At 41.4% G+C, this 12,984-nt stretch overlaps 1 protein-coding gene across 1 annotated transcript; it reads left to right on the top strand.

The window, feature by feature from the left end:
• The first annotated feature begins 13 nt into the window (after positions 1 to 13).
• Positions 14 to 11,730, top strand: LOC140924193 (glycerol-3-phosphate dehydrogenase, mitochondrial-like). The gene is made up of 13 exons (XM_073374230.1): positions 14 to 403; positions 1,246 to 1,423; positions 2,397 to 2,521; positions 2,675 to 2,772; positions 3,307 to 3,470; positions 4,202 to 4,309; positions 5,187 to 5,388; positions 6,262 to 6,332; positions 6,706 to 6,828; positions 6,973 to 7,286; positions 8,074 to 8,364; positions 8,855 to 9,139; positions 10,189 to 11,730. Exons 1-13 carry the CDS (start codon positions 317 to 319, stop codon positions 10,306 to 10,308), a joined length of 2,166 nt encoding a protein of 721 aa, XP_073230331.1. The 5' UTR covers positions 14 to 316; the 3' UTR covers positions 10,309 to 11,730.
• The last annotated feature ends 1,254 nt before the right edge of the window (positions 11,731 to 12,984 follow it).

The raw sequence follows: 12,984 nt of genomic DNA, 5'->3' as shown, positions 1-12,984 counted from the left end.
AAACAACATGACGATCAGGAGACATACACATCTCATATAGATGGAAGAGGAGAAAAATATTTGATCAATTTGCTGTACTTTTATTTGCTTCTTGATTGCTGTCATTTTCTCCTTGAAAGAAACCGTTTGGCTAACACGCGGATATAGGAATACTTGTCCTGCATTTTTGTGAGCTTGTAAAATATTCTCAGTGCAAGTGCACGCACACTAAACACAAAGGTCAATTTACGTAATACCCTTCTTTAGAAAATTGGGAGCGTGTTTGGGAATTCTCTTCGTTTGAGCTCATCGAAGGATTTTCAAGTGGTTCCTTGTGATGTCTTACATTCGCATTTTGGGAGGTACTGCAGCCGTGAGCGGTGGACTTTATGCATTTTATAGATTTCGTGACAAGAAACAACAGGTATGTAAAATGAGATAGTTTACAGTTCCCTAACCTCTTTTCGCTTCCATGCTTTTCAATGTTCGTTTGAAATGGGTTTGTTCACTAACCTGTTTAGTGCACGTGCATCGTGCAATTCAGATCTACTAGCTTCAAGCCTTGAATAGCCACATTCAATATGTCAGTATAGTGAGTGCCCCCCCTTCCCCCGACCTCATAAGCAGTCTTTGTGTGGTACATCGATGTGGAGTTTTGGGGCTTATTTTCCAGAGACTCATAGTGGTATCTATTGTTTCTAGCTGAAAGTTAAGATAAAGTTAGGCCATTGTTCTTTCATCATTTTTTTTTCTGTTTTCTGCATGTTTGTGTGTTGCAAAATTATGAGATGGATGGTCCCCTTAATAGTCTACACTTAAGCCATAACCTGCACCCACAATATTGTCTACAGTTCCCATTTTCCAGTAGCAGAGATGTCGTTAAGAGCCGGCTGCCAGCTAATTTCACCGGCTGAAAAAGAGCTTACCACCAGCTCAAATTGCAAACGAAACCAAAGTTTCAGTTGAGTAAAAAAGCCGGCTTGACTAATAAAAAAGCCTGCTTATCCTTTCCTTAGCTACATCCCTGCTGTAAGGCTGTAGAGATGAGTGGTTTAATTACTATGATAAGCAACTGTCTTTGTGTTAAATAATGTACAGAAGGGGCAAAATAGACCACACCACTAGGGTCTCTTTCCCTTACTCTTCTCAAACAACAGTGTGGGTTCCTAACCCTCCCGACCCCCTCCTTTCAACAAATTATTATCAAGTGCAAGTGCTGATGTGCACAAGAATATGTTAGTGACATCGCATTTTTTTTTGTTGCAGAACCCTTTATTATCCCCGGTTATTGCTGCAGAAAAGACAGTTGTAGGACAACCAAATAACCCTCTTCCTTCAAGATCTGTTCACATCAATGCTTTGAAGAACACACCTGAATTTGATGTTTTGGTGATCGGTGGTGGCGCTTCTGGTTGTGGAGTAGCTCTTGATGCTGTGACCAGGGGTAAACAAGAATTTATTTTAAAATATATAGTAAAAAATCCATTTGGCCAGGAGTCTGTTCAGTTACACAGGAAAAAATAACAAATTCCTAATTCTGGATATTTTAGGGTATTTAAAGAATACCCACAAAAATCCCAAATTTGAAAGAGTGAGACAAGTCCCAACCAGGGAACTTGGTTGGGAATTCCCTGGTTGGGACTTGTCTCTCTTTGCCAAATTTGGGATTTTTATGGGTATTCTTTAAATACCCTAAAATATCCAAGAATGGGAATCTGTTATTTTTTCCTGTGTTATAGATCACAGATGGGGTCACCCTGCAGAGCAATCTTTGTTGAGCATGCAAAGCATGTTGCTAGGACATAGATTCCAACTGAGGCCAAGGTGTACTTGCTACAGAGGGCTTGGTTATAATCATCCATTTATAAATAAATGGATGCTCATGCTATAAAAAGAAAACAGTTTGATGAGAGAGAATAAGATTGACTGGTCCAGAAGTTTTGATTGTGGCAACTTCCAAGGTTTGATGTGATTCAGGCAGAGCCTCGTTTTTTCTCCTCACTTAAGAAAGAGACGAAATTGGAGATGTGTGTGGCCAAGTGGTTAACATCTCGAACTCCGGATCTAGAGGTCTGGGTTTCAAGCCATTGTTTCCTTAAACAAGGAACTTTACTCCACTTTGTCTGTCTTCAAAAAAGTGGCCAATGTCAGCTCAGTCATCTTTCTTTGTAAATAGTGTAATTCTGGTTTTGTGCTTGTATGGCATCAGTGAAGGTAAAATAATTTTTAATTCTTTTTCTGTTCTTAATGCCTATTATTATTAACACTCCATTGTGGTTCCTTCCATGAATGTTACAATGCATGTACCTTATATTGCACTTTTGAATGATGATGATGATGATGTTGGTGGTGGTGGTGGTGGTGGTGGTGGTGGTGTTAAGAGATAATAATAAAGGGTGATTTTGATTGATTTATAGGCCTGAGCACAGCTTTGGTGGAAAGGGATGATTTTGCATCTGGGACTAGCAGTCGTAGTACCAAACTAATTCATGGAGGGGTGCGTTATCTACAGAAAGCCATTATGCAGTTGGATAGGGAACAGGTAATTTGCATGTTAAGTGCAAAAATATACTTCCATTGAATTATGCAAGAAGATAAATTGTCAACTTTTATTTTATTGGTGGCATTTTTTGCACCAGTTTTTAGATTATTGATATACCCAATGTAAGTTATTTCTTTTGTTTTGTGTTGACAGTATCGCCTTGTAAAGGAGGCACTGCATGAAAGAGCCAACTTGTTGGCTATTGCCCCACACTTATCAGCTCCTTTGCCAATCATGCTTCCCGTTTACAGGCAAGTGATGTTAACTGTTCATTGAAATTATTACATGTACAGTTAAACCCTGTTAATACAGACACTGAGGGGGCCATAAAAAATGTCCTTTTTTAACAGGGTGTCCATCTTTAGTGCATTGAATTTAGAGGAAATTTAGGGGCTTTCTAGCTGTCCCCAATGACAAATTAACTATCCAAAATAATGGACTGTCTACCTTAAGTAAATGTCCGTAAAGTGGGATTTCACTGTACCTGGTATCTTAAATATCGCTTGATTTTCAAATCATAATCAATTCCCATGAAGTTATTTTAATGACCAGAGTTAGCCAAAGGTTTGAGTTACTGAGAGTAAAATTACAGTGAATGTATGAAGGAAATCCAGGAGAAATCAACTTTGGTTTGAGTTAGCACGAGGTTCAATTTAGTGAGGGATTTAAGTTATCGGGAGTCACCTACATGTATTTCTCACAGCAACAGTAATATGATAGTCATATTAAAAATAATAACATTTTTATTTTCATTAAAAATTAACTAAATTTGTACTTTTTTTCAGATGGTGGCAACTCCCTTACTTTTGGGCTGGAATCAAAATGTATGACCTTGTGTCGGGTCGTCAACTTCTCAAGAGTAGCTATGTTGTTGGAAAAAAGAAGGCTTTGGAGCTCTTTCCAATGCTTAAAAAGGACAAATTGTGTGGAGCAATTATTTATTATGATGGTGAGTCATGGACCAAATTTGAAGATAGGGAGCTCTTTTATATATGGCCAGTTACAATTTGCCTCTGAGACCAGCTTTCATCATACACTAGCTTACAATGAAGATGACCTGATTAAAGTGTACTTGTAAATTAAGCATGAAGTGCTGCTGGATGACACTGTTCTATGTCCACTCCTTTTCTGGAGAGAGCACCAAATTTTTACGTTCTCATTTGATTGCGGTAAAGGTCTCACTAGCTATTTCAAGGGCAGCTGGCAGTATGCTCTTTGTCTTTCAGTTATTTTAAGATTAGTTCAAGTCCCATTGCAGATTGATGTATTAATAACTTAGCTATCCCTGGCATGATCAACAAGTTCACTTTTGAAGAGATTAGCCAAACCCTGAAGTTTGCATTAGGGAGGTGTACTTTGCTTCATGCCAAGTTTACTTGCAGAAAAACAAGTGATACCCAGATAATCATTGATATAGAGCCTTAGAGAGCTTTAGATACAGAGTTTTGCAGGCTACAAACAAACAGGTGTTTTCATCATCACCTCTTAACCTTTGCTGTCTGGTAACAATGATCTAAATTATTGTTGTGAACGGAGGGCCATTCAAGGCTACTACCATTTTGTATGCTGAAAAGACAGAAAGATCAGTACTTTTAATTCCAAAAGGATTTTTTTGAGAAACCTGAAAGTTGACTTATATTTTCCTTTTTAATGAAAGGTTTATTACATGTAATTTTTAAGGACAACATGATGATGCAAGAATGAACCTCGCTATCGCACTTACTGCTGTGAGGCATGGGGCATCTGTGGCCAATCACGTGGAAGTATTGTCTCTTCTTAAAAGAAAGGGTAGGAACCAATAGAGCATACTAAGCACTGACACCTCTGAAAACAGTTTATTTTGCTTTTTATGAGTCGCAATTTTTCCTGAGGGGAAGCCAAGAGAGACATAGAGTTTCTAGGGGAACAAAATTTATTTATCTCCCAAGGGACCAGGGTCATTAAGACCCCCTTCACTTATTTTTGAAAACGGAGATTTTTTCTCCATTTTAACCTAAACTTCCTTCTACGCGTAAACCGCAATTTCCGGCACCAAAAACTATGGTTTCCCAAAAAGGTCCTCAGAGTGGACCTTGTTGAAAACGCTGGCTTCTTGTTTACGTGTGAACGGACGGGTACATAGGTTTTGGAATACGATGATGTCATCATAAGGGACAGTTACTACATTTTAATATGGTCGCTGTGCGACTACCTCGTGTGAACGGACGGAACCGTAGGTTTTCGAATACGATGATGTCATCATAAGGAGCAGTTACTACATTTAAACAAGGTCGCCGTGCGACCACCTCGTGTGAACGGACGGAAACGTGGGTTTTCGAATACGATGATGTCATCATAAAGAGCAGTTACCACATTTAAATACCGTCGCTGTGCGACCACCTCCTACAAGGAAAGCTTTCGTAAACGACCACCTCCCGCAAGCGACTGCGGCGACCAGTATTCAATTTGGGCTGATGGTTTAATGATTTTCCATTGTTTTTAACCTCTTTTAAGCGACCACTAGACGAATTATCTGATCTCCATGTTCGCGCTGTGTGTACTTACAGGAGGTTTGACTCTACCCTATTTTCTGGGGCAGCAATTAATAATTATAGCATGTCTCCTTTCAATCGACTTAATCCAAGCAAAAAAAGCTATGCAACTTTCAATGAACGTTTTTCTACAGAAGAAGGCAAAGAGGATGAAGTAGTTTGTGGGGCTCACGTTCGTGACGTGATTACTGGCGAGGAATTTGATGTGCAAGCAAAGTGCGTCGTCAATGCCACAGGACCCTTTACTGACGCAATACGAAAGATGGACGATCCAACAGAGAAGAATATCTGCCAGCCAAGCTCCGGGGTGCACATCGTACTCCCAGAATACTACAGGTACTGTAGGCTGAGAAAACACACGACGCCAAGTGGTCTCCTCGCGAAACGAGTCCAGAAATTCCATACTGATGACGTGTCACTACCCAGATCAGGGTAGTGCTTTTGATTCGTTGATGCAAATTTCCTTCGTGGCACGACCAATCAGAAGCGCCACCCAGTTATGGGTACTGATACGTCATCAGTATGGAATTTCTGCACTCGTTTCTCAGACGTCATTTCGCGGAGAAACCATTGGTAACGTCTCGAAATGTCGGCTGTTTCCTTGGACTGCAGCCGCCAGTTGTTCAAAACGCGGATAGCGCTATTCTCCGGAGAAATCTCCATCCACTGGATAGCGTAATTGTTTTTCCTACTATTGTTCGTTCTTTAAGCCAAGTATATGTACGTGAAACTATTTACACCTCGACTGAATAAACTTGTATCTTAACGATTCTAATCGGAATGACTCTGGATCGAAACGACCGATAGGACCTCGCTCAAGCATTGGAATTATTACACAAAAACATTTCGATCACTTCAGTAGAATAAAGTCAACATGCACATCTTTGAAGGCTTCCGATCGTTTCGCTACAAAGTTTTTCGCCACATTTTACAGCATAATATTTCAGCTAATCGGGTTTCAGTTTGAAAGAGAGTGCTAGTTTCAACTTAGAACTTGACGCAAGTAACTCGGAAAAATAGCTAGCTTGACGGACTAGCTACCACGAGTGTCTTGTAGCTAAGTGTTAGAGCATTTGAACTGGCAACCAGAATGTCAACTCCAGTGGATAGATATCGATTTTGTTTTGTCTTTGTGCCCTGTGTCACTGACAAAAAACTAGTTCATTCTGTTTTGAAAGAAACTAATCATGCTTTTTACTTTCATTTTAGTCCAAAAGATATGGGTCTTCTGGATCCAGCGACGAGCGATGGACGAGTAATCTTCTTCCTTCCTTGGGAAGGTGAGATGTATAAGTCTTACTGAAAGTTAGAAGGCCTGACTACGAGTAGTCCCCCATTTTTCCTCAGGGATAGCAGAGCGAGCGAAAGGCGAGCGTGCGTGAAAATCACCCCACGCGAGAGAAAAGGCGACACGCGTTCCGCTCGCTCTACTATCCCGGAGGAAAAATGGGGGACTACTCGTAGTCTATAGAAGGCCTTACTATGGGTGCCTTTTGCTGTTGTTTTTGTATTGTTTTGTTTTATTTCCAAAAGGAAGTAGCAAGTTATGGAATCATCAGTGTACTATTGAGTTTTTCTGTTTAATGCGTCTCGGAAATACGATATTACAGCCAACCATTGATATTTTTAAAATCGTTTCCTTGTCATTTGTAGGAAAAACAATCGCTGGTACAACGGACTCCCCAACAGAACTGTCGCCCAACCCGGCCCCAAAAGAAGCCGAGATTCAGTTTATTCTTAGTGAAATCAAGCATTACCTTACTGAAGATTTAGAAGGTAAGAGTCCCAAACCAGTAAGCAGTTTCTCTAAGATATGCCTGACAGGATCCTTGCCTCCTGTGTAGACGCTTTTTAGAATTTGTCACGCATTATACCTTTTCAAGGTCATACGAAAATCGCTCTATCAATGCTTTGTTGCAGTTCGTCGTGGTGATGTACAAGCGGCGTGGAGTGGTATCCGACCTTTGGTCATAGACCCGAACTCTAAAAATACCGCTTCAATCGCCCGCAATCACCTGATTTTGGTCAGCAAAAGTGGACTAGTAACGATTGCTGGAGGCAAATGGACCACCTACCGCTCCATGGCAACAGATACCATGGAAGCCGCTATTAAAGCTCGCGGGCTCCAGCCTGCTAGGAATTGTCAGACCGACGGACTGTTCCTCGAGGGAGGAGAGGGTTATACGTCAAATTATTTCATCCGACTTGTACAGGATTATGGTCTTGATGTTGAGGTTCGTCTAATGGCTGATTTATATACCCCTCATTTGATACTTTGATGTATGATTAGATAAGTCCAGATATTTTGAGTTGTCACATCTTTTGCTTTAAAAATCATACAAGGGCTACAGAGCGCCCTCAGTCGCTCGAAAAATATGCCTACACGGAATGCTAATCCTGAGCGTGCGCACTGATGTTTTGATTTCCTACTCTATCTAACCAGTCGAACTGGAGTAGTCCATGTTGAAACTGGTTTGAATTCGAATACTGCATTGGACTCCTAGTAAAGTGCACTCTGTTTTAGTTAACAGACTTGAAACCATTGAAGAGTTTGATGGTGCAGAAGAGAGACGGCGTTTTGCCGCATGATGCCTCGCGCCTATACATCGTTTCGAATAAAAATGATTCATACAAAAAGGGGTCAACTGGGGGGGCAAAAGAGGTCAAACGAACTTTTAGTAGTCGCAAAACAAACAGTTACTACCCTGGGTAGCCGGTTATATATAGCGCGCGTAAGGTAACAAGATCGTGAGTGAGGAAACTATGAGGAGAATTTCAGTTTGTTTATTTAACAGTCGGCTGGTCAACTGGTTCAAAAAAAAAAATTGTAAAGTTTGCTTACCTGAGATCAGGCCCAACGTTATCAACTTGCGTTCGCCGAAAATTTACATGCCAAGCCAGACGAAAAAAAGAGATTGTCTCAGGTTTTGTTGTTCTTTTTTGTGGGCTAAACTGGTCAAGTCCTGGTTGCTTGTTGATGATAAACGCAAACTTAACATGAATTCCATTTCTGTTAAACAGGTTGCCAAGCATCTCGCTCATTCTTACGGAACCAAAGCACCGGAAGTCATTAAACTAGCCAAAGTAACCGGAAGTCGTTGGCCAGTCTTGGGAAAGCGTCTTGTAGATGAATTTCCATATATTGAAGCGGAAATTCGCTACGGTGTACAGGAGTACGCATGCACGATTGTAGACTTCCTTGCCAGGAGAACACGACTTGCGTTTTTGAATGCTCAAGCAGCTGCCGATGCCATTCCGAAGATTGCCGACATCATGGCGAAGGAACTGAACTGGTCCAAGGCCAAGAAAGAGGTAATGTTAATATATTTGTGCAAACCTGTTGAAGGGGGTGGGGCGGGAGAGGGGGGGGATGACTGAAGGCAAGGCAGGTGGACGTTAGGAGAAATTTATCCTCGATGACCTCCTTACATTGGGCTTCGTCTGTTCCACACGTGAAGTGGGTGGTTAAGATTTGTGTCTTCCATGCAAGTGAAACCTTTTATACCGTAATGGTCTCTATGTGGAAACTGCAATCGGCGACAAAATGAGTTTAGACGCCGCAAAAGGACCTTTCTGACGTGTTGCCGTCTTAAAAAGGCGAAAATCAAGCTTTCCCTCTCCCATCCCCTCCATACAATGTCGCGCTGCTGTTCGAGCTAGGAGACAACAAACATCCCAACTTTGAATGGAGGGGCTCGATTCCCAGCGGAGTTCAGATAAGATGTTCTCTGCCTCGCGTTCTTTTCTCTTGTATGATCCTCATGCATTGATCACCAAAGTTATAAGTCTTCTTTATTTTTAGGCCGAGATCAAAGAAGCCCGGACATTTCTCGATACTGGTATGGGATTGGACGTTCATGAACACGTACGGCGCGTGGAGGTGAATTTCAACGACGAGGAAGTCAAGCAATACGAGAAGATGTTTGAGAAAATTACCAAATCCAAGCGAGGATGTTTGAACTCGTTTGACTTGAGAAACATGTTGAAGGAGATGGGAGAGGAGGTATCTGACAAGCAACTTCATGAGCTTATAGCTGAAGTGGATATTAATAAGAATTCATGTGTGGACCTGGATGAGTTTCTACAGGTTAGTTACTGAAAATCCTAATATCAATATACAGATTCTCCAAACTGTTCCGCCCTGCTACATTTAATACTAATGTGGGGAACTTGCTTAACAATCGAGACCTTTTGTGCTCGCTGATCATTTCCTGGATTCTCATGAACTATACTTTTGTTTTAGTGGTGATACTGATGGGAGAAATTAGATTCTTGTCACTTTTCAGTGTTACAGGGAGACGTCGTGACCCTGTAACCCCCACAGAGATTAGTGCGACGTGGACTCACAATCTTGTAGCTGGTTGTTTTGTTGGAGAGAGCGTTGAAGCCGCGAGTAGAACGAGGCGGAATCAACGAGAACAACAATAACAATGGTTTTTCTTTTCTTGTGGCCTCGCCGCTTGAAGCCCGCGCGAACTTTCATAACTTCACCGCTCGTTTGCGCTCATTTGCGCGCTCGCCAGACAAAATCGCCAGCTACGCAGGCTAGCAATCCGGAGATCATAAGACCGAGTCTTGCTCTGACCATTCGCTGTGTTATTGGCGGTCTGCTTGTTAATACTGAACCAATTGTTTGCATCGTGCCGGGTGACGTTTTTACTCCTGTATTTGGGCAATAGGAGAGCATAAAAAGACCATTATCCTCTCTTGATTTGGGTTATTTGTTTCAACTTATCGAGGTTGCGTGCTCTGACGTTGCTTAATCCTGTAATATATAAGACCCACAAAATCCACGGTGGTATACTTCCTAGATTCAAAAGGCGTCATCTCTAGCCCGCTTAGCACGAGTCGGATTTTAGAGCGGACGAAGAAACTTCGAGGACGCGCGCACGCACGAAAGGAAAAAAGAAGGAGCGGCCTCCCCTCTCCTTTGCGTGTTCCCCTCGCGCGTCCTATAAAAACTAACCAAATAAACCGTCGCCTGTCACGCAGGCAACGTCGTCTCTGGTTGCAAGGGAAACTATAATTTTACTCTCTGAGTCCAGCGCGGGAGAGAAATTTGGGATGGACATTTCATTACATTTACTCAGATTTTGTCAAAATCAACATTTGGTGAATGCTTTTATTACTGTTTAGCTGATGAGCGCTCTAAAGACAGGAGCTGTAGCCAACAATCGTTTTGCGGTCATCATCGATCGACATCACAAACATTTAACAGAACAGATACCTGTGGACAGGAGCGGCGGTGGAGTATGACGTCATTAGGTCATGTGACTTGGCACTGGCTTCCTGATTGAGTAGATGGACAGTGAATGTATAACGCGACTACTAACGACATGTTTGAAACACCAAGCGTCCTAAAAACAAGGGCTTAATGTATTGTTTAATTGCACGGTGCTTTACAGGGTCATAAGTGGGTCCTGACCTCGCTCACAGGGGCGGTATGAATAAACTAGACTCCTTTGAAGTTTATTGATTTACTTTGCAAACTGGTGCTCCTTAATTGAAGAGGAATTGCTAAATTTACAAGACAATTCAACAGGATATAAAATCGTAAATTATTCGCCTTGTGCCAAACTCGAAAAAAATTCGCATCTGTCGTGACCTCAGTTTAATTAAACTGTTCACAGTCCCCTATTTTTCCGTAAGGTCGTTGAGATCGATCACCTTGCCCTACGGGTGGCCGATGGCGACCTTGGTTTCAGATGTTCCAAGAAGTTTTTAGCCCTGGGACAAGTGTCAAATCTACTTAGGAGGCGGAGGACGGTTTGCGAGGAGAAGAGAGAAATTCTCGCCTCCACCCCTTCCCCCCTCGGTACATATGCAACCAAGATGGTCGCCGGTACCGATAGGCGCTCCATACCGACGACGTTACGAAAAAATAGGGGACCGTGAACAGTCTATAGTTTAATTCGTTATTGTGTTATACCTTTAGAGATAATGCACTTCATAACAAATGCTTCCAAACGTCTTTGTTAAAGCTGACAGGGTTAAAATAAGTTTTAAAGATTTCGAATGAGGACATTTTCAAAGTGGGACCTTTCAGAATTTTCATACAGAACCCCCAGGGACGCAAAAAGATGAATTTGCCACCGCCGTAGCAAATTAAATACAATGAATTTATTTACAAGAATCCTTTATTCCAAATACTATATAAATAGCAATCATACAAATAGTAACAAAATATTATAACAACACTGAGACAGGGAGAAATCACTGTAACCCTGGCCTTCCCTTTGCCCTAATTGTTAAGAAGTTTTGGGGAAGAGGTTGCTGAAATCTTTTGAGCTCTGATGGTGATTTCTTCTGGTGAATGCTCGGGAATTTACATCGAAACAATGGCATGGCAACCACAACGACAGGTTAAAAAAAGAATTTGTTTTATAAAACTTAATTCAAAATTAGGTGCTAGTTTGGCCGAGGTTCATCTCGACCCAGATCACCACCCACAGACAGAGTCCAAGGCAATCTGGGTACAGGATTGTAATGTTTTTCGAAGGATTGAGAGTTGATCTGAATTTTCCTTCTCCACAGTTTGTGTTTATTACTAAGATAGTACTTTAAGCGCGTTTTCTTTCTATTTAATTCTATTTTTCATAGCAGGGTAGTGTAAAGAAAAGTATTTATTTCTGTTTGCCTTTGTGGTAGTAACAATAAACGTTGTCTTGGTGTTTGCAACTCGTTGTATGAATTGTCGGTAAGCAATGTAGTTCAGTCGATTCATGAATGTTTGCAGCCATTCTTCGGGTCTTTATTGTATTTTTTAAACCACATATCCTGAGAAAACAGCCGACATTTGGCGACACCACCACTGGTTTCTTCGCGAAATGACGTCTTCTCCTCACCAGATCCTCCTGGAGGCCTGAGCAAGAGCACCAGGAGGCTCTGGGGACACAGGATTTGAAGTCCTAGATTTTAGGACTTCCGGTCATTTCCGACTCAAAAGTAAGTTGGAGGATTCTCTTTTAAAAGCTTTGAATCACCTAAATTTACAGTCATTGACACTTCTGCAAGAGCAAGTGAAAGCTATTTTAAAAGTGTTGTAGAAAATCAGAAATGACCGGAAGTGCTAAAATCTACGACTTCAAATCCTGTGTCCCTAGAGCCTCCTGGTCTGTCCTGGTCCTCCTACTCAGGCCCCTAGGAGGCTCTGGGAACGAGAATGGAAATGACGAGATGTTCGTAGTGGCGGGAACAAGTTATCAAATGAAAGAAGTTTATCATTTTGCTATCGGGAGAGGGCTTAACCGCTGTTGTTTCTATTCCAAGACTGTAAGCTCTTAACAAAACAAAACAAAACAAAACAAAACTATCTCGACAAATCTCGACAAGTCTCGAGTCAAGTTCCATCCAAGAGTCCGAGTTCAACAACAACATCACATGACATAAACACGTGATAATTGTCACGACGTACATAATGTAACGCAACTCGAAATGTCACTAACAACCGCCTTCAGTTTAAATCATCGTGCTAACTTTTTTGGTGGAAAAAAGTAAAATGAAGCTTTCCGGGGTGTTTTTTATTTTTGTAAAACACGCGCAAAAACTTTAAGTTAAATCTCCTACTGGTACTAGTACTCGTCCTCAAATCTAAGGCTCTCTAATCTCTCATCCAGGAGTCGCTCAAGAACTCGATCTGTCTTTACTTTTTGGCCATGAAACTGAAATTTCTAACCTGTTAAACTCTCAGTAAACTGAATCAATTTCCGTTACGGTAAAAATGGGTATAAAACGCCGACCTCTTTTTTTCGTTTACAACCTCGATCCTAATGCCATGGGTGTTGAAAAAACAAAGTTGCGTTTATTTAACTCGATGTTTTAAAACTTAAGTTTTATGCCATGTGATATTTAAGTATCGTATGGAATGAACTGCTTTCAAAACATTGCCTGCTAACTTCCGACTGGCCCTATTTAATGTTGTCTCTCGCTTCT

The sequence above is a fragment of the Porites lutea genome, chromosome 14, assembly GCF_958299795.1.
Source record: "Porites lutea chromosome 14, jaPorLute2.1, whole genome shotgun sequence".
NCBI classification, from domain to species: Eukaryota; Metazoa; Cnidaria; class Anthozoa; order Scleractinia; family Poritidae; genus Porites; species Porites lutea.
Note: the sequence above shows the minus strand (reverse complement) of the source record. Positions and strands in the feature narration are given on the sequence as shown.

Bases quoted from the DNA above. Each gene is read 5' to 3' on its own strand.
- LOC140924193 (XM_073374230.1), top strand. From the start codon at position 317: ATGTCTTACATTCGCATTTTGGGAGGTACTGCAGCCGTGAGCGGTGGA. The intron at 1,424-2,396 runs GTAAACAAGAAT...ATTGATTTATAG, and splicing joins TCTTGATGCTGTGACCAGGG to GCCTGAGCACAGCTTTGGTG. The intron at 5,389-6,261 runs GTACTGTAGGCT...CTTTCATTTTAG, and splicing joins GTACTCCCAGAATACTACAG to TCCAAAAGATATGGGTCTTC.